A 26,054-nucleotide genomic window follows, 5' to 3' on the forward strand; every position below is an offset into this window, starting at 1 on the left:
TAATATTTTAAACCAGATGTGTATGTTTAGGTTATTTGCCGTACATTTTTGTGGTGAACAGATGTACATTAGCGAATGTGTTTGAGTTGACAAACCGGCAAACAAATGGTGCAGACTACATTTATGAAGGCGGCGTAGCCTACTCGCACCAAACAACCGCGCAGATACAGTTAAACCCCGATCGTTCTGAAAAATAGTGTCCTAGCAGGAACGGATGGTTCCCTCCGTTACAGTGCGATTTGACCCTGATGCTATTTGATTGATGTTAACAAATCCTGATTAGAAAAATGTATAAAACTGTAAGTTCACATCGGGGATTTTTGGCATGACTGGAAGGATTATGTCCCCTTTCACTTAACATTGGTGAAAGCTGTGCTTGAGTCATTTTGTCTCCTCAGAGCCATCTGCGGCCTATAGTACTGGTATGTGTTCACTCGGATTTGTAGAGAGAGTGGGAGGAATGAGCCACAGGATCTGCAATTGGACCATCTTGACTGCGGAGGTTGTGGGCTTCACACGTTCCTTTAAAGTGATAAAAAAGGATATCTTGTTAAATTATAGTTAATTATAGTAGGCCTATACGATAAAAAGTACTATATGCAGTAGATACAATATGTGTATATGTATCATATAGAGTTCTGTGATATACAGGCTATAGAATGCGTAATGTATGGTGGATATATGTAACAGGAAGATTTATAAATGAGTGTGTGTGTTTGACTATAGTATGCATATCTTTTTGATCTTCTTTTCAGTTCCATTAAAAATATACATTAACAGGATGTTTGCTGAAATAATTATATCAGTACAAAAATGACCAGTTTATGAACATGACATTCTGAACATGATGTGCATGTCTGAATTCCATCACAAAAAACAGCAAATTTTTACAGTTGAGTTTTCCCTTTCAAGCCCCTCTGATTGTGCTATAATTTAGTCCCAGCACTTAGTCATGCTATAGACCTGGAGGCATTCTGCTTTCATTCTTACCATAAAGCTTTTTCTTATGGCTTTTTTTTTTGTTGCTATTTTTAGGTCAAGTATTCTGTTTAATGCTGGCAATCGAGCAATGAGGCTGCGTGAGCTAATAGGATCCCTGCACACATACAGTAAGATGTGGCGTCTAGTTACTGCGAAAACACGCTGGTCCATTTTGCTGATGAAGCAACTATCTGCCATCATGAAAACTAATCGCTGGCTTTTACGTTATTTTAATTGACATCTTGGCCAATGTCGACTGGGTGTTTTTTTCCTTGGCTAATTAATTTACTGAGATTAGACATTATTTTGGCTTGCTCTTTGGGAGGCTGTGGCTCTGTGGTAGGTAATCTGTGGACTGTTGCCGCAGAGTCAGTGTAGATGCTGGTTCAGATTCAGCACCATGCGCTGTCCACCATGACTTTCTGGCTTCATATTTGCTGAATTCAACAATCATGGAGCTTGGGTGCAGTGGTTAAGCACTATGCAGCCCACCCAGGGAAATACTTACTTCAAATGGGGGGGGGGGGGGTTACTTGTTTTCAATCTTTTTGATGAACAGACACCAAGTACCCTGTGATACATCAACCAGTGAAAAATGGCTCCACCTGCCTCTTCTACCCTGCCAATCCTTACAAACAAGTCCTCGCCATTATTGTCAGAACTCTCTTGTACCATCACAGTCATGCTTAAAACAGTAACCATTTTTATAGAACCTTGTTTGTGAGACGGACATGATCAGTGCCAGTTCTGGAGAGATGGTATCCCTGACATGGCAGTAAGTCAGGTCAGAATGTTCTTATCAGGCTTTTCATCTGGTATGTGTTATAAATCGCTGTCTTTATGACTCGCTGGACAAAATCATGTGGCAGATTGTATCTCTTCCATAGAAGACACAGAACCCAACTTCTAAATCTACCAGAATGCTAGCATACTCTTACCACCACACACAGACTGTGATATGCAAAACCAATATCTTTGACTATTACATAACCATTATATCACCTCATGAGTCAGTGTCACATATGGTTGGACAATGAAGTGTCATCTCTCCATTTAAGAATTTCTTAAACACAAAATATAAACACTTTATCTTCACAGCGTGTGTGTATGCATGAAAGAATGGACAATTTGATTATTATTTCCTATGATTTTTTTTTCGTCTATGCCTAATGGTTGCACATTGCACTTTGATTTTTCAAATCGTTTGAAACCACCCGTTTTCTAAAAAAATGCAATTATATTTCTTGTTTAATCGTGACTGAACGTTCTATTCAACAAGCTGGTCACGCTGATGCCTCGCGCTCCACCCTTTAGGTAACATTTGCGAGAGAACTAAAATCCATAACTATTTTGAAAGAAAGAAACGCGTTGCTTGAGATGCAATAAATGACGAGAGAGAACGTGGATGGACGACTACGAAACTGACCCCTCATTTGTCATACTTGGCTCCTCCTGTGCCGTGATGTTCTTGACTGCACACCTACCTTTTATTCTCCAGCTTCCCCTTTAATTGTGCTGCAACTGCTCCCCTAGTGAGTCGGAGAGAGTCTGCGGCCCAATGGAAGGACAGGTCGAGAATGCTGGGAATGTTGAGTGAAGCCTTGAAGCCAGTGAGGCTGTGATGGGAGACCTGACATTATAAAGGGTATGAAACGTTTTTCTTGTACTGCTTTCATCGGTAATGAAAATGAGTGCTGCATTTAACGAACATGATAAATTTTATTTTTTTGGCAGAGGCTTGCTTATATACTGCATAACTGCATATATGCATACAAAAATCTCCATAGCAGTGCTCGTTGAGTTGCATAGGGGACAGATGTACTCTATGGGCGAGATGAGCCGCTTATAGACGGCAGTATGTTTTTCCTACCCTGTCCATAGGCATGTCTGCTATAGCCTATAGGCTATGTCTACTTCAAGAAAATCGGTAGCGGTGTATGGGGTGTGATGGATTGAATAAGATAGATAGATATAAGAGATAAGATAAGATTCACCGATAATCATTGCTGTGTAGCTGTAATAACTAATTTGACTGTTTCAACTGATAGCTATTTGCAACCGGGAATATTCAGACTTTTTGGCGACAAAGCACAGTGAATAGATTTCACAACAGTATAACTTCATTCATTAGCTAGCTATATTACAAGATGAAGCAGATTTTTTTCCCACATCCCTTGCTCCACTAAAGTGGAATAGTCTAATAACGTTAAAATATAGTGACAGCAAATACAGAACAAGCTAGGGAGCTGTAGCTAACCGGTTAGCGTGGTCATGGTGTAACATTCTTTACTTGGCTTAATTTGAGACAACACATTGAAATACTGTTGAACACATCGATGCTCATTTCCTGTAACAGTGAACTACCACGCACATCTAATGTCAGGGGCGAAATACCGTTTAATTGCGGGCTTGGTAAGGTGCACGTTTGTACGGCATTTTGATAATTAAAGACAAGCAGTAGGCTGTAGCTACCAAATAAACCTTTCCCCTTTAGATTGTGTACATTAAAAAAGTGACACGGCTTTTTCTGCACTACCTTGAAATCACGATTCGATACACATAGTGACTGTTTACACACATTCTTTATTTTAGTGGTATACAAATGTAACTAATTTGAGTGTTCTCATACGAACACTGTTGTAAGGCATTGTCATTTTGTATGATTGACAACGATTTTAACCACTTGAAAAACGTTGGTTCCCCTTAACCGATTTAATCAACCAATCACGTTTCTTGAGAGGAAGTAGGTAAGACAATGATTGGTTTGGAGTCCTCTGAACTACTAGTGCTTTTAAATCAGTGCAGGAGGTATTTTAACCCTCTGACGTGACCGCATTAATACATTGTATTAATTGGAAGTCACGCTCATTCGCGATGAATGAATACAGTTTCGCTGTAGCCTAACAGTTTAAAGCCATATAGAAATATTTGCGCAATATTAAACGCATTTCCTCACTGTAGGAATAAAACGTGACCAGTGAACTATGCGTACCTCCTGTTGCAACCAAATAGAGCCGTTTGCAGGCAGAGATGATTTATTTTATCTAATTGATCACGTTTTCGTCCACATCTGTGAAATATATAGCTTGATGGGCTGCTGTGTGCTTGGAAAAAATAATATCCACTATGTTGTTTTGATTTGAAGTCTTCTAATAATTTGCAGATGGGTAACAAAATCTGATAATCATATGTAGTCTTTTCATTATTGCTTATTCTGTTTAAAGGAAATTGATAATCCCCAACCAAGGCCTTTCCCACCAGTGCAGCCTTCCAATAACCGAATTTCACACTAGATTAAAAATAGCTGTGTTTAAACAAATGTTTTATATGTTTTTAATGTTTTAAAATTATTTGAGTGATTTTTAGTATGATGGCACTGATTAAGTATTATAGACAGCAGTGAAGGTATTTTTGAATCATTATTTATTATGTCTGATTTATATGATACACATGTTCATATTTATGTAGTGTGGGTGTCTATGTTTGTTTGGGACATGTACACATAATTGGATGGAACAGATGCTGTGACGAGCACACCCGTGCGCACACACACACTCACACACACACACACAAACACACACAGACAATACCTATTTAAACTTTATAAAACGCTGTTTCTTGGTTTTTATAAACACAGCTGCACATATCTGCTTGTTAAGTCATTGAATAGAATTTATACACTCACTTGTGAAACAATATAGCTGATTAATGAAGAGAAGGTTGTTTTTACATGATAAAAAAACCCATCAAGTGATTCAGATTCATATTTCCAGTTCTCACAGCCTTTTAATTACTGGCTCATCACAAAAACTATTTTCTTTACTCTGCTTGAACAGTATATTTTGCACCTGTTTCCTGCGCTACCACTGTCTCTGGTCCATTGCATTTGCACCGTTGTCTGTGGTGTGTATTTGTGCCTCTGTTTACCCACCCTATCCTGTCTGGTTTGATAATCTTTCTACCTGGTGAACCCTTCTGCAGGTGTCCTCCAAATTTACCCTCTTATTCCCTGGGAAACAGGACGTGACTTGATTTCAAACCAGCACTACACTGCTACGCAGAGCCATGTATGCCCTTCTTAGACGTCTCAGTCTTTTTTATCCACCCCCTCCTTGGCACTAAACACTACCCTTTTCCCTGTCTCTTGGTCTATGGCCTGTTATAGTTATCACCGTATTTTAGAACTAGATTTTCTTTACATGCTAAATGAACTGTTTTTCCAGTGTCTGTGTTTTGTTAAACATCTTAAATAGGCACATTGCATTTAAAATACTTTCACAATAGGCATTTAATCTTTTGCATAGATGCTCATTATTTATTTATTTTTCATGATCAAAAACAATATTTATTATTTATTGTTTTAAAGTTCTGTATGCAAGAAGTGTTAATATTAATAGCTACAAAGAAAGCTATTAATATTTTTATTTTGTATTCCACTGCTAGTGTTTTCATTTCAGACTTGCAATGTTGGCTCTGTAACAAGTCAGCCATTTGTGAAAGTAGATAAGCATGGCAAGCCATCTCACAACATCCAAATATTTGTATCATTTCATAGTGTTGTCACTAAACAGCTTAGTTTTTTCTCCTCAGTGTAAAAAAATCTGCCTAAATTATTTGCTTTGCTTAAATTATATATTTTTAAAAAATTTAACCATTTCCAGTATGTTGAGTCACATGCAGTCATCCAATTTACAAGTAAGTAAGCGATCTGGTGGCCAAATTTTCATGTTATTCATGAGCATTATGTTGGGAAAGGAACAGATAATGGATACTGCATTTAATTTCAACCTTCAACCAATTCCATATAAAGACATGCCATATCTGGCAGCAGTATTCTTTTAGTTAATTGCCTAGGTTATACTAAAGACAAGCCCAGTTGCAATTCATTTTTACCTCAGAACATCAGAAGACCTTCTTTAAATATGCAGCCTAGCATTGAATAAGATATTTTTTGTAGGTTGAGTCTAATCTGTCAGGGTTTTCAGTCTGTTGTCTGGCCAGTTAAAATGTTTTCTGAAGTCAATGAACCTTTATGAAATGCATTAAATTAAATTAAATTAAATTAAATTACATTACATTATATTTATTTTGTCCAAAGCGATGTACAATAAGTGCATACAGAAGGTCATTGGGACGACTACAAAACACAGGTCCGATTAGGTACAATAGTCATTTTGTAACAGGTATTCATAGCCATGAACACATTAAGTCCAGTTCACACAGTAATCATTACTCTGACCTAACCTATACTAAGACATGACAAGCTACAACATCAAGATAATGATACAAAGTACAATAAGTGCTGGATGGAGGTACATGTAACATGAAAGTCGCACAGAATGTACATGTAGCATGAAAGGGGGGGGATTTAAGTTATAAAAATGATCCCAGATTGGGAGTGCCCTGCAGAGTGGTGATAGTTAATTAGTCCAGGTATAGTATAGAGATGAGTGTTCAGACCATGGCGGATAGTCAATGAGGGAGTGGTTCGTAGAGGAACAGGGAGTTTGTTCCACCACTGGGGAGCTAGGGTGGAGAAGCTCCGTGGTAGGGACGAGTGAGAACCATTTACCCGGATGGCAGGGAGTGCAAGTCGCCCTGCCGTAGCAGAGCGGAGTAGTCGAGCTTCCGTGTAGGATTGAATCATGTCCTGTAAGCTGGCGGGGGCCGTCCTGTTGGCTGCAGTGTAGGCGAGGGTCAGGATACCTTATAAATGCAATGTGATACTCTATGTTCTTGACTGTTCGAGTTCTATAAGGTATACTGAGCCCATAAACAAGCAAGTGAATGAGGAGGAATAAATATAAAAAAACATGAAAGTGGCACAGGAGGCCTATATAATGCCAACAAGTAACAGAACTTGGGAGCAGCCTGGTCACAGGGGCAGTCAGTTGCATTGGTCATGTGGAGCAATCTCTTTTTTTCCTCCACAGTTGTGCCTTGACTGATGAACCAGATACAGAATTAAAAGGCAGACTTGAGAATAGCTGTACTCAGTGAATGGTGTTATGTATACCTGCTGTGGTGCAAAATTATACCAGGTGCCTGCTTGACTGGGCACAATCACCCATGATTTGTCTATTCCATTGATTCAGGGTATTTTGAGGAAATAGAACATGATGAGAAGACTGCTCTGCCTTCATTTCCTCTTAAAATGCCACTGCAGTACATGGGCACCATCATTTGTTTTCTTTATTCATAGAAGAGGGGTATGAAGACAGATGGACAGATGACAAGCATTGAAACGATGATGGGAAGAGTGAGATATAGCCTATTGGCCTACGCATTTGTTCAGAATGATAATTATTTTCTGAATGTGAACAAACTTGAATAAAAATCAAGTCCAGCATTACTTAATGGCCTCAAAGTCATGCAATTGCTTAATTTGGCTAACTACTTGAACACAATGCAAATAGCCGAACCTGGAAACATTGTTTTATGGGAGACATAGCAGTGCAGTTCAGGGAGGTGTCTCCTTTATTCATGTAAAGTTTCAGATTTAACCATTTATCATTGCCTTTTCACATTGTTATGCCCGGCTCGGTTAGGCCATAACAAAGAAGGGGAGGTCCACACGGTAGCAACAGTTTTCTTAACAGACGTTTATTAAACTAAATGAAAAATCAAGAAATGGAGTGTGGAATCAGTAATCAGGAAGCGTATGCATGTGTGGATGCAATGAAAACAGTATGGTGTGTGTAGGTGTTGAAGGGTGCAACAAACAAAGAAAAACCAAACAAAATGGAGGTGCCCAGGCACCAGCTGGCCAGAGAATCGGAGAGGGCCTAGTCAGCTACAAGCAGGCCTTTCATGCCTTCTCCCCCATAGGTACAGCTAATCAAGGGCGGAGCCAGTCACTCAAACTGGCTCCTACGGCACAGGAGACAGAACATGGAGTTACAAAAAGGAAGTTCTAGACAAACAGGGGGGGCAGACGGCCAGGGCCGTCACAACATTATAACAGAGGTGTTCTGTGAAAGCAAAGTGAAGGGATTTTACATAATTTGCAGGAGTGCTGGCACCAAGGCGTAAATTCAGAAGGCTCCATGAACTCCCAGGAGATTTGAGGTGTTTATCATGTGAAATCCAATGAATCTTTACTTGTACAGTACAACTGGGTTGGTTGTTGTACATTGCCTTTCATACAGTTTTCTCAAAGCATCCCATAGTAATAAAAGGGTAAATAAGTGAAGATATTTATATTTTATGACACATATTTCCAGTCTATCAAAGGACATCCTTCTCCAGTAAAAAAAAAGATGCATGGCTGTGTCTAAGGGCATATAGGTCGCTGTTTTTTGTTGCTGGCAGACAGAGCCAGAGTGATATGCTGCACCACATATCATTTCCTGTTGGTCCGCTCCTCCCAGTCTTCTAACCCCAGCCGATGCAACAGTTAAGAGGAGAGTTATGAAATCCCTGTTATCCACATCATTAACCAAAGTACATTTTCAGAGCAATGTTCCAGTCACAACCAGACTAATGAATTCATATCTTGAAATGCTTTGATAAGAGAAAATGAGAAATAACACGGAAGGCAGTAATACTTATTTTCTGTTATGTTTTCCAAAGACACCATATATAATTTTAAAGATTAAAAATGTGGATATTGTCCTGTGGAGTCCTCCTATGGTTTGGCAGACCCAAGAGGTTTCTCCATCCGTGTTGTGACGAGGAGGCAGTTTTTCTGTCGTGTCACTTTTGTCTTTGCATAGTGTGTGATTACTGTACTGAGGCCTGTGGGAGTTTAATGAGCCTGAAATGAAATGAAAGGCTGCTTGGCTGTAAGCTGGGACATGGTTTCTTCAGGCTTCTACAGTGTGTGAGGCTCAATTGAATAGCAGAACCACTAGGATGCCATTTGAATTGTGGTATGACATGAGGGCAGGAAGTTCAACAAATTTGATTCCCACAGATGGCTGTTCTTTCTGAAAGTGAGATATTGCCTTGTTTTTCTCTCAAATGGGAATGCATTTGTTGAGTTTTTCTGTTTTTAAAGTTCACAATTGACGGCACTGCTAATTAATCTATTAATGTTCATGTTTCCTTTTTTATTTTTCACTTTATGAAAGGCAGTGTTGGATTACATCAGTTAATCAGAAACCACATTGTTTGGTTTGCATTGTCTTGCTTTAAGGACTCATTAGATATAGCCAAATTAGTTTAATGACATGACTTACCCACCGTTCCTACTAAATCAATTTATGCTTCATGTTCATTCAGTTCTTTTGAATGGTTTGAAATTAGTTATATATGTGGCTGTTTATTTATCCATGCCTTTATTTTAAAATAATGGGGAAAAATGCTGTACGTTAAAACCTTTTCTTCTAAATTTGGCACCCAGCATGGGGCTGAGCATGCCCAATTCCCACCCCAATTTGGAATGTCATTCATATGCAACCACAGCCGTGTTCATGCAAAAACTGATGCAGGAGAGTGTAGACATCTGTGCTTCTCCTCCGAAACACGTAACTTCTTTTTGTACCGTGGACTACAGCTAAGCTGACATGGAGCAGAGGCAGAGGAAGACCTTTCATGTGTGGCTTTAGCATGCATTTCACATGCATGATTGACCAGCAGGGGCCGCTAGATAGCAATGTGCTTGAAGCCCTAACCGGCTGAAACCTCCCATACCCTGGGTGACACCATTGCCAATTCCATGTCGTTCTATGGAGCTACGAGCCACACTTTGCACTGGAACGGTCTGAATTTGATCCGCGGCCATGACACTTATCCATGCAGCATCGCATGGTGCCGTAACCAAATGAGCCATTTAGCAGCCCCTAACTCTGTACTTTTATTGTTCCTAAATACCTGTTGGTCTCAGGCAAGTATCAGATGTTGTGCTTGCTTGTGAGCTACTGTATGTCTGAGAAAAAATAATACATTTGCTCTAAAAAAAACATTCTGAACTCATGAATGTTAATAGGTGGAGCAGTCATATGCTGTTAAGGGTTATCTGATTTGAACCAACCAATGTGTTTTATGTTCAAGAAAGTTAGAAAGAGTAAGAAGAGCGGTTCAGGTCAATGAAGTATACACAGCGCATATGAGGTTAATTCATTTATGGCCTGATTTACTAAGACATTTAGCATGTGCAAAACCTTTTAGCACACTGAAAAGCAATAACTTGATTGGTCATGGTATTCATTTTGCACAAATCATTGGTTGTGTTGCTAGTTTTCTGTGTGCTAAAGAGTTTTGCACATGTTAAAGGTCTTAGTAAATCAGGCCCTACCGAAGTTGTAAATATAGCCAGCTGGCAATGCTTATGGGAGCATTGTCCGTGTTTCTGATAAACTGGTCCTGCAATACATAATGCTTACGCTTTGGGACATTAAAATATGCACAAGGATGCCAAAACAACTTTATGATATTTCTTTGCTCTCATATGCATTATCATAACTTGGAAATTGCTCACTTGACACTTGCCATTCGGTTGTGCTTTTGAAACTCAGCACTTGTTCGTACCTCCTTAGTAAATGTGTATTATTTTCTTTTTCTCCTCCAGCTCTACTCTCCAGGCCTTCCGAATTGAACAGGGTAAATAATGCTGTAACCAAGGGCTGCAACAGTAGGAGGGTGCTTACAAGGCTGTAATATCACGCACGTTTCTACCTTGAGCCACGTCTCATCAAGAGAGCTCTCTCCCAGTAGATTGCTGAAGGAGGCAGAAAACCCATCCAAGATGTATGGCAGTGCGAGAACAGTCGGGAATATGGAGGGCAGTCCCGCAAGGTCCCCTCGCTTGCCGAGGTCTCCCCGACTTGGGCACAGGAGAGCCAACAGTGGCAGTGGGGGAGGCGCTGGCAAGACGCTGTCTATGGAAAACATCCAGTCTCTGAATGCCGCCTATGCCACCTCTGGACCCATGTACCTGAGTGACCATGAAGGGGTGGCCTCCACCACCTACCCAAAAGGCACCATGACTCTGGGCCGCGCCACCAGCCGTGCCATGTATGGTGGCCGGGTCACCGCCATGGGGAGCAGCCCCAACATCGCCTCCGTGGGTCTCCCCCACTCGGAGATCCTCTCTTACGGTGACCTTGCCATGCACCACCATGCCCACCACCAGGTGCCCGCTGCCCTGCGCCAGGTACGTGACAACGCCATGCTGGACCTGCAGTCCCAGCTCAAGGACATGCAGAGGGAGAATGAGCTGCTCCGGAGGGAGCTGGATGTCAAGGACAGCAAGCTGGGCTCCTCCATGAACAGCATCAAGACCTTCTGGAGCCCTGAGCTGAAGAAGGAGAGGGTGATGCGGAAAGAAGAGGCCTCCCGCATGTCTGTGGTAAAGGAACAGATGAGGGTGACCCATGAAGAGAACCAGGTACATGCTTGGGACCCATTTCACCCACTTCTAACGTTCCATTAGCCTTACACATGCTCTTCTTGATTTTATAATTTTTTTATTTTGCAGCTTTCTGTGTCTGTGTTACTGATTACTGCTATTGTCTTAAATCAGTTTTTTAAAGAAGGATTTGCTGTTATGTTTATTTTCATTTTGGAAACTCTTGTCCAGAGATGTAGACTAGTTTATAGAGTGCTGGCAAATGGTATCCTCAAAGCATAACACCTGCACTATTGCAGGGGATCAGTGATAACATTCTGAGTTTTAATGCGCGATCGTAATATAATCCTTAATTAATAATCCTTTATCCTCTGATGCATCTCTTTGTAAATATAATAATTGCAGAGCATTTAATTAAGACGTGAATTGATCCCATGAAAGTTGCCCTTCTTTTCTGGAGATGCCTCTTGTTACTGAATGCTATAAGCAAATCCTATAAAGTCTGTGTGCACAGTTATCATATGATGATAATTAGCTGCATTCTGTGACTGTACTGATAAGACAGTCTCAAGCTATTAACAGCCAATACCAATACAACCCCAATATAATTATGCATCTGTACAAATGTTGTTAAAAAGCAAGAGACTCAGAAAATGTATACACCAAATAAAATAGTTTAGGCACACATTGTTCTTTATATTCTCATGGTTTGTTTTTGACACTTGTATAAAGATCAATGCTTCATGCTCCAATATTTCTGATAACAACATTGTCATAAGTGAGGGTAAAGAGAGAGGTCGTTCAGCTTTTCTGTGTTGAGGCGTTGAGTTGAAGAAACTGCTTTTTCTTTCTTCATTCTATTGAACTCACATCTAGGTCGTAATGTTATAAAAAAGAGAAAAAAAGTAACACGTGAATCTGTTATTCAGAGCTAAAGGCGACATGCCATACAAAGAAGGAAGACTGAATCACTCCTACAGTCACAAAATGTTCCACCACCTGATGTGGAGAGAGAAGCTCAATGACTTTTCATTCTTTATTTTCTACTAAATTAGTCCCAGCAATGGATTGGAAAAAAATCCTTGCCTGCCACTTGTTCCTTTGTGTTGTATATTTTCTTGACTCCTACAGTAAGTGGTGACCCAGGCTTTTTTTTATTTTTAAACAAACCCAGAACAAAACTTTGAATGAAGTAAGTGTTCTTCAGGGACCGAGAGAGAAGCGGAGCACTTGTTGGTCTGGTGGTGGTCTGAGGGGTGTACATTCTTCCCACTACAAGTCAGTTCCTGTCTTGGAAGAGGACAGACAATTTGTGCTTATTTTATATTTAACTGTACATTTAGACAGCTATAATAAAAAAGAAAAAGATATATACAGATGTGCTGTCAAGGCCTGTGAATGTGAATATATTGTAGGGATTTATGGATACTTCTTGGAAATAAATTCTTGGAATCTATGGAAAGGTGTTTTCTATACCACAGTCTTGGTTATGATTCATCATACTAGTTTACCAATCACGAGACAGGTCCTTGGGAAGTATTTGAGGTCTCTCTCAGAAGTAATCCAGGCAGCATAAATGGTTGAACTGGTGCGTGATTGAATTCTTATGGATTCTGTTGCTGTTGGAACATGCCTATGTTGGATTTGTCTGTCAGTCATTTTTTCAAATTTTCTGACTCCAGTTGGCAGACAGTGAAGCATGGAAGCAGAGTAGGTTTATAGCAATTTAACATAGGATGCATACATTCTATGAAATACAGATACCTGTAATGACAAAGCAGACCCAGTTGGAGAATAATTGGATAATATAAGGCTTGGTATTGTGTGGCATGACTCAGTGTTTCAGTTATGAAGAAGTCTTTAATTTAATCATTAATGAGAGCTCATTAGGTTGAATCTGGTTAAGTATAGGGAACTGTATTAGTCAGAGTTTAACGGAAAGGGCTGGTGGAAAGCCAAGGGTCAGCTGCAGAAAGTGACAGGAATTGGTCATCGGTAGGGGGAGGTCAGTACATGGGGACTGATCTGGTCCATTAGTTGAGTGGATGAACATTTTGAACATGAAAATATGCTCAGAACAAAATTAAACTGACCAACACAAAGCTGGCCTGGTTTTTGCCAACTAAGTTTTTAACATGAAATGAAATTCATTACTTAAGGTTCTTGTATGGACACTTTAGAGTGCTCAAGGTTTTGACTGGTCTTGATGTCATGCTAACAAATTGGGGTTAAGAGTGCTTGAAAAAATAAATGGCAATAGAGAGGCCTGTAATATAATGAACCTGCAACAATACTGCTATTCTTGGCTGTTTGCATTGCTATTCGTTGTTCTATTAGTTCTATTTGCATTAGTTGACTTTACACTCATTGGTCCTCTTTTAATTTTGTGAGTAAAGGTTTGATGACAATACCAGTGATACATTGGAAATTCTGACAAAGTTAGCAGGAAGGTATATTTGAGCAAATTTTTTGTTGGATTATGAAAATGATTTCACAGTAGATATGTCTGCACATTAACTCAAGCTCCATAAATATCACATTGAAACAGTACTATTATTATAGATTGAATATGTCTATGCTTCTCAATGTCTGGTGTTAGATTAGCCTGTGTTTTTCTGCAGCACTGACAACGGCAATGGTGTTATTATCATCTGTAAAGCAGACGATTGGCTTTGGAGCGGAATCTCTTCTAATTGGCTACGCTTCACTCTGCCCTGTGTTATCAAGAAAATGCCTTATCGCCTTCCGGCACATATTTTTACTGCAAAGTCCCCTTCTTTAGTCAAACCAGCTTTACTCTGAGTATTCATAATGCCAAACACCAGCAACTGGTTCAGGACTTATAAACTTAACTAGATTTATCTTGACCAGCTGAAGTATCCTCATCTAATATGCTGCTGGGACAGATTTAAATGTGTTCGTCTTATTCATCATTTTATCATCTTTCTGGAGTGAAGGGTTAAGTGTCACATTCTCCACATTCTGCTGCCCTCTAAAATAATCTAGCAAATGGCTTGGATCCTGAAGAAAGAAAGAATATTTCTGCTTCATTCCATGTTTGGGCTTTCCCCCCCAATTATGACAGTATAAATGAATTACCATTCTTACATATCAAACTTGAATGAAAAGGTTAGGAGCAGCATATACAGGTTTCTACAGTATATCGGCAAATGGATGGATAGATAGGTGGAGAAGTTCAATTTGGTCTGGACTGTCACAGTTAACACACACCTGTAGCAGGACAGTCTCCTCTGCAGCTCTACCGGCATTGCATATATTCAAACTATTTTAACGGCTAGAAGTCCTCCTACTGGCCCATTAATGCTATGTCCTGCTCCCTTCTCATAGTCATGCTAATTGGGGCTTGGTGTGATATGATAGACAGATGGTACCTTCAGGCAGCTCCACCTGGATGCTCAGCCTGGGTTTGTTCGTTTGTGAGAGACATCATCATCAGAGGACAGTGATTAGAATCGGTCTTTCTCTACCATTATGTCTTTGGACCCCCTTCAGCTTTAGAAATGGTGATGGAAATTACTGAAGGATGTGGACATACACTACACACAACAGGATGGGTCTGCCATTCAATAGATGTGGAATGTTAGATTCTCATAAAAATTCATGTGCGTGTTATGTGTCTAAACATATTTTGACCTTGAGAACATCAGTTTTTTATTCAGTGTGTCCCCTTCTCCAACTGTATACACACAGGCAGTGCTTGTTGGGGAGACTTTGCTCTTTAAGTTTGTCTCATTTTATTGATCAAACCACTCTTTGTACTGTGGGCGTTCTTTTCAAAAAACATAATAAGCAGCATACATCCATGGGTAGCGCCTTGTGTAATTAGCGCAAACAGAAAGCTGAATAGTCATTCTGCTTTCCAGGCTTTGAGTCTTTGAATCAGTTGTGGAGATGACTAAATACTGTGTTCTTGTATGAGAGTAAAACGTAGGCCTGCAGTGGAATCTATGCAGGTCTGTCTGGCCCAACGCTTACTTATCACACAGCATTCAGAAAGCACCTCTTCTAACAAATCCAGCTCTCTAGTCACATCAACAGCCTCTTCCTTTGTTTGTAAAAACTGCATATAATTAACAAATCTGAGCCTTTTCTTTAGTTAAAATGTTTACAAGGATGTTAAAAATGGTTGGATGTGAAAAAAGTTTCTTCTGTTCAAAATTAAAACTTTTCTTTTGTAAATTAATTTCAAACACAGTGATGGGGCTATATGGAAATATGTTTTTTTATTATTATGTTTTACTTTTATAAACACAACTTTATTTTTTTGTTCATTAAAAGCAAGATGTACTGTACAGTTTCCTTTTTTATTTGCAGTGGTAACTGATTCAGGGTGTCTCTGCTGCTGGATTTTTCCTGTCTTCTACTTAGATTTACAGTTGATTTATAAAAGCTGTAAAAAGCATAAGGGTCAGATGAAATAACAGTGCTCAGTAAGCACTGGTTCACCACTATTTTTTGGTACATTTAAAGTCTGAAGTGTGCAGCTAGATGTAATTTAATAATGTTAATCACAGCACACTCTCGAGAGGTTTTGTGTTGCAATGCAAAACTTCATTGACCGCCTACTCTACTGACTTACTTTTGTATTCTAAGTGAAAGAGCTTTTAAGTGCCGTTTCCCCTACTTCCATAGACAGGTATCTACTGGTGTGGGTTCTGCTCTCTCTTTCAGCCTTTGTAGTGATACATCCTGGACTGGAATTGACAGGTGGTACCCTTTAATGTGTAATTCATATTTCTAACATCAACTAACAGGTCATTTTATTAAAGTTATGGTTATAACATTAAATATCAATTTAATTTATATTATTAATATTAATTTAAAAATAATCTTTTGGAGAGTGCTACTACCAATTAACCTCAGAATATTTCTTCACAGTCTTCTTCAGTTGTCAGTAATGCACTGTCTGATACTGTCTTGGTGGAGTGTCTGCTCAAACTTACATCTGTTTTGGAAAGTTTGGACTTGGATGTGAGCACAACAGCAAGTGCTTGGCAATGCACCTCCAAGTTGGATGCCAATTGTTCAGTCAATAGGGAGCCTCTGAATGAAGCATGCAGATTAACATGATGCTTCTCCGCTATTTAAAGGCACTGAGGTGGACTGAACACTCATTCTGTCTCTCTTCATTTGTGTTAGTGATTCCTTAAAATTAAAAATTCCCTTCGTATACATTTCTGTCATAATCACACTGAGGATTCAAGTGCAGAGAATTCCTTCTCATTAAATATACACTAAAAGCCTTATGAGTACATATAGTCTGTGTAGCACTATCTTTGAAACTGCTGAAGCCTAAGATATGCAGAAATGTCACACTTAATCCCTCTCCCGACATTTTCAAATTAGAATGTATTCATTTATTTCTTAGCTTTTGCTGCAGTCATTCTGCTAAGGACTCATTTTATAAAGGCTGGCTATTCGTGCGATTTCACAAAACTGCATCACAACGTTGGCCTGTGCCAAATGTTGACCTTTATGGTCTTTGCAGTGTTTTGAAAGAAATCTTAGTTAGAAGAGTTAATGTCCCTCTTAGTTCTGAAATGCATGCAGGGAAAGAAGTGCAGGAAAGCCTCGATCTCACAGCCAGCACTGAAGCGAGAGGGTCAAGTGCCTGTCTTCTCTCCTCAGCTTGTCAATGTATGCGGCAGATCTCCGGGGTTAAGCCTTAGCTCAGGCTAATTGTTCACAGTGCCTCTGCGTTCTGCGCATTTCTGAGCAAAGTCTGCCAGCTGACCTTACGTCTTGCAGCTCTTTTTGGCATCATTATGATGTTTATTCCTAAATGCAATGTCAGCACATAGGCACACTTTAAATACTCAGGTCACCTTCATACCTTCAAAAAAGGTTGTCGCTTTCTTTGATAGTTATTCTGTAATTAAATTGTAAAAGTACATTTATTCAAAACGTTTTGCTGAGTCAGTTGGAAGTTGTGCTTTAACTTCTGAAAAGATTTTCCTTTTGGGAAAATGTGTTTAAAACAACATCAATTTTAACACCATTTTAACATTACTGTTAAAACGTCAGGTATATACATTTACTCTGTGCTTGGAAGAAAGTACATATTACCCACCCAAGCCATCCCCCCCCACTCCCTCGACACGTTTTCATTGTCACTGTCTACAGTTCTTTAATTTGGAAACCATGTATTACACAAACTGAAATAATAGCCTCATGCTTAATAAATTGATCCATAATTGCAAATTGAGTTGAGAAATTCTGCTGTATTTTTGATGTTTAGGATGCATCTCGGTAGTTAAAATAACCTGAGTACATTCACCGCTGAGGAAATACATTCACAAAAGCTACGACAGACAATAAGTGCCAAGGCTTCTGTCCCCACACGTACGGCATTGGTCAGTATGTGTGTGTTCTGTATGGAGAAGCTTTTGTGTGTAACAGGGCCAATGAATAGAAATGATCTGTGTCCCCTGCATAACTGTGTGCTTCAGAGCTATTTGATTTACATTGTGAAAGATGGACCTTGTCAGAAGGTATGAGTTATTAGACTTTTTTCCTTCCTTTGAATAACACTGACCCTATGATAGACTGTACCTTCCCTGTGGAGCACTCACCTGGTTAAATTAATGGTCCCTTCTTTGGATTTTAGTCTGATTCCTTGTGCTTGCACACATTACTCACTGTTCAGGGTATGCCGTCCTGTTCAAGGTCACTTGCAGACCTTGATGAAAGTGTGGCTCTTCCCACGTATCTTAGAGGTCAGCCTTTCCAGGCCTGGCCATTTGTCTTTATCTGTACATCTTTATGGCATGTCTCTTCAGAACATGGCCCATCTTTGTGTTCCCACAGTTTGATGTCACTGTTGTTGGATTTATAGCTGAGACCACTATCCTGCTGTCACTGTTTGATGTAGGCTTCGTTTCCAAGTGCCGTGGCTGGGATTCACAATAGTAATATAATTTAGTCACAGAGACTTACCTGTGAATTAATGTCCACCAGGCTGCCTTGTGAAGAATCACAATGAAAATGACTAACTAGCCTGTATTGAGCTTTCCAGTATATTGTTACAAAGTGATCTTCAAATGACCTGTTTAGCTCATTACCATTTAGTTGATAATGGAATTGTTGTGATTGTAACTTTCAGTTTGTGGCACCTCTTATTCTTCAGGGCCATAGGCACTGCTGTGCAGACTAGAAGTTCAGCCTGAGGGTTGCAGCACATCCTTGCTGGGACACTTGTTGCACCATTTAGCAAGAAAGTGCTTGACATCAGTTGCTCCAGTTAAAAATACTGTTCCATAAATAGATAACAGAATGTGCATAAAGAATATTTTAATGTGTTTGTGCTGTATTTGTTATTACGATGAGGAGTGTTGTTTAAGGATCCATTTGCTGTTATTGTGGATACGATGCAAGAAGTATGGGCTTAAATAATTCAGCGCGTTACTGATCATTCAGTCATAATTATCAGTTTGCTTTCTTTTTCAAAAAGCCCCAAGGTGTCCTCCTGCTCAACCTTTAATGGTGACAGTGCAGTCCCTGCATACATGAGCACATGAGTCATGGCAAGAGCAGTGTCAGAATAAAAGGAGGCCATTTTGAGAATACAATGAGCAAATCTTAATGGACTCTTCCACAATAGGCTCCCTCAGCAAGGGTCCGAGTCTGTGATCTCAAAATGTATTCTGAGCATTGGGGTGACCTGTTTGAAATTGTAAGACACTGACATTTGTGCCTGTGTGTGTTGCACATGTCATGGACTTGTCCTATTTGGTGCTCATGTGCTGTGCGGAGATGGGCAGGAATTGAATGAGATGGACAGCTAGTGTTTCTGTGTCAGTCGTGGTTAGAATCCGTTTTGTTCCTCAGGTCCAAGGGGCAAGACTGTGCATCTGCATGTCTTATAACAAAATGTATGTGTATGGTAATAATCAACTCCAGTCAGAATAAAGCAAAAAAATTGAAAAACTAACAGACATAAAACTCTTAAGAGCTGCAGAGAGTTGTGTTATTGAATGCACATTTTTAAGATTATGAATCATTCCTAATAGCTACTGGGCTAAAATGAATGTACTTAGATTAGTGAGGAGATGGATTCCAGTGTAAAATTGTAAATCAAGTACTTGTCCAAGGCTTTATCATAAAGCCTTAATGATTCCTCCTGTACTTCTGGAATTGCTTTTATGAACTGTTTTATGATGGGCAATAAATTGGTGATTTCTGGTGATTCTACTGCTATAGAAACATGAGAAATAGCCACTGTTTTACAGAGCTGTTTCGCTTTAAATTGGTGCCCAACTCGGCATGTGTGCACACCAACATATGGTGTTGTTAGATAACCCCTCCAAAGCTACAGCCTCTGGCTCAACCCCCAGTTTCTCTCGCAGAGCTGTGAAGGGAATGCTTGAGACCGCAGGTAGAGAAAGCGAGCCAAGTGGAATCACTTGTGCTTTTCTCCACAGGTCAGAAGGATGACGTAGGAGCAGGTTGCAGGGGCCACCAGGGGGGCAAACCTTCCCATTGTAAATGCTTACTCTGTCAATGTGCAGTTCAGCGGCATCAATCCCGTTTTGGATTATTTTGTAAAAACAGCACGTCTCTTTAAAAAGGCCTTGACTGAGCAAGGTTGTGATATTTCAGTGTAATTTTAAAATCAATTTAGCCGAGAAGTTACTGAAATGGTGTGGCCTTAAGTGATGCGATACCATGTTACATCCGATGGGAGACAATAGAGTCTTCTTCTTCCTGGCTGCAGAAATGAAAAGAACCTTTGTGGGGCAGGATGGCCCACAGAATCGAAACGTATCTGAAATCTTAAATTCTAATTTTGGAGCAACCAGGACGATATATGGTACACAACATTTTTATGTCACTGAACCCAGGTTACCAGGCATTTCAAATCCACAGCCTACACCTTTTCGTGCAGACATTGGACATTGAAGGTCTTTCATAAAATCCTTCAAAAGAAATTAACGAAGCAACCTTCTGTTAATCAGAGTTGTTACATTTTTTTTTTTACATTAATTCATATTGATTGTAAAGTCAGCAAAGCAAATGGAAACTCTACTGGGGAAACGCATGTGCAGCTGAAGGGACTAGTGCATTAGCATGGGTCATGGTTATGAAGCTCTTTAAAATTCAGAGGGCTGATCTGAGGAGATATTTCTGGAGAGCTGTCTCCTCTGGGTTGATATGCTCTTGTATATTTACCAGATGCCATTTTCTCTCCTCCTCTCTTCGTTTCATGCACTGGCACTTTGCTAATCTGTAAGTTTACGTTCAGCTTCATTGAAAATTATTTTAAAGGTACCATTACATCTTGTCTCTTCATTTGCTTGCTGGGTCATATAAACTATATTAGTTGGCTTGTTTCTTTTCAATGCACTGGCCCATTCGCCATCTGTTTTTGTCTGACACATTTTCACTGTTTATGTTATGACGTAACAAAGAAAAAAAAAGACACAAACTCTAAAAAAAGCCCTATAAAAGAAGTACTACAGTGATTAAAATCACATGCATTCCAAGATAACCTTTACATTGTGTCAATATTAGAAATTAGTCACAAAAGGGTAGAGGCATTATCTTGCCTTAGAAAACTTGCTCAGGTTGTCCAAATCTGCACCTTTCTGAGGTGATGATTGAATGGTAAATGGTCTATCATCTGAATATTGTGAACATTTTAACAGAGTTTAGGCATCTTTGTGATGAAATGCAAAGCTTCATATTAGTACGAGGAGTGCTGCTAACAGGGGTGAAACACAGCACCTGTATTTGTTGTCAGCAAGAAGCCTTGGCAAGGCCTTCTAATCCTCTATTATTTGTTTTCTCTTGTAAAACTAATTGATTCATTTCCAGTAAAGTGTTTGGGTTGTTTCAGTGCGTGTCTTTAGTGGTGTGTTATTGGGCTTTTGCTTGGGGTGAGGGTGGAGGAGGAGGTTTCAGAGAGAAGTGAGATTAAATGCATCTCTAGGAATTTCACATCTCTCTTTCTGTTCAGACCATTTATATAGTCAGAGAGGGCATACTGTCCCATCAGTCCTCTCTGCAAATGGTCTCTGATGAGGCCATGGACAGTGTTGTACTGTAGGTAGTTCACTTGGGACAAATAGAGTAGCCATCTCCCGGCAGCGCAAGCAAACAGTATCTCAGCGGCAGAAGAAGGCCTGGGGCTGGCTTGTCAACAGAAGGGTGACTTCTCAAAACACATTGCTGTGATTGTGAAGTGCAGCTATGGGGTAGTGGAGTAAGAGGAAAAGCCTGTCGCCGAGAGCAATCATTTAAAGCCATCCCCTTAAATGTTGTTTTATGAATCAGTTTCAATATGCTTATAAAATCTCATCTGCCAATACCTGATTTATCCTTCTGAAGATTTTAAGGCATAAAATCTCTGATTGACAGTTGCGAGTAGTGTAGGCCTACATGGTAGCTTTTTTCATGAGCTAATGTTGCAGTGTTAAGTAAGTATTGCTGATTTGCCATCTTTGGCCATTTACTGCCTGGAAGCCTTGGAACAGCACTGTGGGGGTTGAAGTATTTCCATGTATTAGATGTTGCTCTTGTGTGTTCTGTTCACTAAGATATATGAGATCATCCATTACTGAGGTCCCTTGAAAAGGCTTGGAAATTGAGTTGTTTTCGGTGGAAAACTGAAATGGAGAACGTCATCAGCTGCCTGCTTTCGTGGGCACAGCAGTGCAAAATACAAACATTTACATTGTATAAAATGTTTGCATTCCTGTGCTATTTTGCATCACCCAAACTAAATTAAATGTTGATGTGTTTCCAAGGTTCTTATGAGTTAAAATGGCTTTGGGGAAATGGGTCAAAAGCCAGTGTATAAAAACTAAGTGGAAATATTTAAGACTGTATTGTGACAGACAGTGCGTGAAACAATGTGTTTCTTGTTCTGGCTGCCACATTAAAGACTTAGATTATTCCACTGGAGTGCCTGAATCTTTAGGATCGTTTTCCCCATATTTTCTCTGTTTTTATGCATTTTCACCAATAACCGCTATTTTAAATTAGCACCTTTTGGAAATTTAAATGCACTCCTGGTACATTTTGTTTGCATTATTTTCTGAGTAATTGTTTTGTATTTTCCGTACACATGAAGAAAAGAAAACATGCATTATTCAATTATTGGTAGGATTTTGGTGGAGTTGTTATTACATATCTTTATTAAACCAGAGCTCTGCAGAATTATAAAGAAATGTAGTGTTCTGAATTTAGGGTGTTGCTTCACATTTGAGATATGAGTCATAGCTATTGTGTTTCCCACATGGCACACAGACTTACTGCCAATTATTTGTCTGCCAGGGAGAATTCCCACTGTGTTGAGTTATATTTGCTTTGAACTCAACACAGTGAAGGCTGGCCTCAAAATACAAAAAGAATGATTTGAGAAGAATGATTAAGACCCAGAATAATGACCTGTTTATTCTACCTCCTCTTGAATTATCCTGCATCAATCTGGTTGGTATCAAATCGTTAAATCTAAATGACCTTTGCCAGGGAAGCAGGATTTCATTATTGATCCTGCTGTCTTTCCTATGCGCTGAGGTGAAAGCTACCTAACAAGACAGTGCACATTCATCAGGGGAGAATCAGGATGGGAGGCTGCAGCCTTTGCTTTCCCCTCAGGTCCTTCCACCACAAGTCTCATCCCATCACCAGCCGGTCTGTAGCGGTTAGTGTCAAATCAGCCCGTCCATCAGCGGCCATTTTGGTGCCTGAATCTATTCCCTTGCCCAAATTTGTTCCCTTTGGGGTTGCAGTTCTACTGTCACCTATGGATAAGGTGTTTAAGCACCAGTGCATATTGATACTTTGTTCATTCAATGGCACTTATTTTAGGTTTCATGTTATTAGGGCTGATCTTCTATGAAGGAAGATAAGATCATACTGGATAGTACTCATCCAGTAAAAATGTTTACTTTGTTATAATTTGACTTTGAAATGGTTTTCATCTTAAAAATACATATTAAGTTTTATTTGCCAGAAGGACGGTCTTTAAGGTTCATAAAGTTTACATAGTCCCTTTTTCATAAATCTGATAAATTATTTGAAATATTATGTGTAACAAGTCCCTTTTGTCCTAAAATGATGACCAAAACAAAGCTTTAAGGACAAGAACAAATCTTTCTTATTTAATAGATCAGATCACTTATTAAAATGGTTCAAATTGAAACTGTCACAAAGAAATTCATCCATTACAAATACCATACAAAACAGCCGCAAGTTTAATCACTAAAATAATTAGGCAACAGGCTTAGAGTAATGGCAGTTGTATAAAATAATGTTTTGAGCCATTTCATGCATCATATATCCAGCGCCTTTTTGTTTTTTTGTGGTAAATTTATGCTTGTCTTAGGGAATGGAAGAGGGTTATTCAGCTGAAGGCATTCCTTTGTTCTGCCTTGCTAATTATTCGCACCAGACTGACAGTTTTTTTTTTACTTGTCTGTCGCAGTAGGTTGCTATTTCTGCAGAACCCTCTGTGTACTGCTCTATTAAACTACAGTGCATTTTAAGGAATTAGATCTATGTGGACGTTCTTTGGAGTGTACTGAAAGTGTGAGCATCCCTTGAGATGGTTTGGCATACAGAGCATATTGATGAGATATAGTCAGTGTGCTCAATTACATTAGTCTCCAACAAGAATGCTATACTTCCGGCCAATTTCTGATCATATTTTACTGCTTGAACTGCAACGTTGCAATGATATTATCTCTCTTCCACCATGTGTATAGAACCAATTGCAAGTTGTTGGAAGTGGGCATAACTACTGTATCACATCTCTGACATGTTGTGGTGGTCTTCTAGAACAAAGAAATGCTACTCTTTGCATGGTGAGGTGGCTTTTTAAAAATTTTGTATCAATATGTTCAAGGCAGGATAGTTATTGTATTTCAAACTTGCTGAGCATACTGAAGCCAGTGTTAACATATAGTAATTTTGTGAAGATCTTCCTTAACTTTCAATATTTGGTCAGCTAAACTTCAGATCAATTCTAAGTGTGTGCCCAGGAATAAGATTGCCAGCAAAAGCTTTGTAAGGGTGCAGTCTGGAAAATTATACAAAAAATTCATATTTAAGTACGGAAATAACAATCAAAACAATCTGATACCCCAGCAGAAAACAAAACATATCATAATACAGTATAACCTTATATTAATAGTATTATCATTTATTATTTACTACTACTAATAATAATAATAATAATATTGATAATAAAGCACTTTTGATTTTAAACAGATTTTCAGTATGTGATTGCAGATTTATAGCAGCAACTTGCTATTCTCTCTCAGTCGAGCTGGCACATGGAAACCATATGTGACGGAAAACAGAATTACAGATCACGTTGTCAATCATCAAACCTGGTAGAGCTTAGACTTCTCGTGGTAAAACATTATTACTGCACCCCTTTGATCTAGACTGACATGCTGTGGCTAATGCAGTACCCCTGGGATGAAGGTTAAAAGCATAAGCTGTTGTACAGTTTATTTCAATGTGAAATCTCCAATTGTGCCTCTTCAGTTACCGCTGTGCACACTGCACCCCACTTGAAGAGCAGTGGTGCTGAAGAGTGTATGCTCCTCTGACCCATTTGCCTGTGAGCCAGAGACTGTTTCCATAACATGATTATACCTACGTATACCTGCATAACGCATCCACTGTAAACTTTCTGAAATTCTCATGACAAAGGAGAATATGTGCTATGGGTGTTGATTCCTGCTGCTTGGGGATATGCTCATATTACTGTATTTCATAGTGATATTGTGTTTGTTATAAACATTTGCGTAGATATGCTAATATATAATAATAATAGGTCTGTGGTAGCCTTTATTTAGCATTAGCTAAATACTTTTTCTTAGGAAATGGTATCTGGGGAAAAAATAAGCATTTAAATGTCACCTTCATCACTAAAATGACCCCAAGACATAAATGTGTCATTTTTTTCCCAACTGTCCTGCTCTACCATCTGTGCTCCAGTAGGAAGGGAAAGAGAGAGAACTTTGTACTCACCTTGGTCTATAAATGCCATTCAACCTAAATGAAAATCTCTCTTACTGTGTGTACAGACTATTTCTGCAAACAATATAAATGTAACATTGGGTCTGGAATACAGGATGTCACAAATGACATTGCTAAACCTTTGGTTGACCTTTGGTTCCTCTACAAATGTGACCCTCTCATAAATTCAACAGCTGTGCGATGGTTTTGACACTGACAGGATTGGGCAGGTCACTGAAGCCCCTCTCCACTGACGTGCTGTCAGTGTGCACAGGCCTTCTCTCCGTCATCACTGGCGTGACTGTGAGCCCTGTGCTGCTCCTGAGCTCTGGCTGAGTCATGCTTTAACAGCTGGGCGGAGTGGCACCCTAGGAGCTGGTGATGGTAGAGTGCCGGTGATGCTTTAACTGCTGGATTGGAGCAGAGGCTGTGGGGAGGTTCCTTTGTCTGCCTATATGGATGTGTGGCAAGGGCATACTTTATAATTCAGACAATCCTGCCTTGAGTAAATGCTTCACTGACAGAAACAGGCAGAGGCTTTGTGTATGATTTTCACTGCAAGACTGTAAGCCCTTTGCAGTAAGACAGCTTCAAATTGTGCCCACATGCCAGTCTTATTTTTGTCACAGCTATTTGTGTGGTCTACCAATATCATTTTTCCTCCAGAGATTAACTTGAATGACAAGAAGGGTTCAAGAGAACTTTATGCTGTGACCTGTGTGCAGCATGAAATGTAGCATGTTGCACAATCCAAACATCCACATCCCTTAATGTCTGCATCCCTCTAACT

General features: G+C 39.5%; 1 protein-coding gene across 1 annotated transcript in view; it reads left to right on the forward strand.

Annotated features, from left to right (window-relative positions):
• The first annotated feature begins 2,415 nt into the window (after positions 1 to 2,415).
• LOC118207758 (ERC protein 2-like) overlaps positions 2,416 to 26,054 on the forward strand; it is a 232,007-nt gene continuing 208,368 nt past the window's right edge. Inside the window, exons 1-2 of the mRNA XM_035381728.1 lie at positions 2,416 to 2,626; positions 10,493 to 11,311. Of these exons, the coding sequence (XP_035237619.1) occupies positions 10,670 to 11,311 (642 nt within the window). The 5' untranslated portion in view covers positions 2,416 to 2,626; positions 10,493 to 10,669. The remainder of the gene's footprint in view (positions 2,627 to 10,492; positions 11,312 to 26,054) is intronic.

This window comes from Anguilla anguilla, chromosome 11 (genome assembly GCF_013347855.1).
Source record: "Anguilla anguilla isolate fAngAng1 chromosome 11, fAngAng1.pri, whole genome shotgun sequence".
In the NCBI taxonomy this organism is placed as follows: domain Eukaryota; kingdom Metazoa; phylum Chordata; class Actinopteri; order Anguilliformes; family Anguillidae; genus Anguilla; species Anguilla anguilla.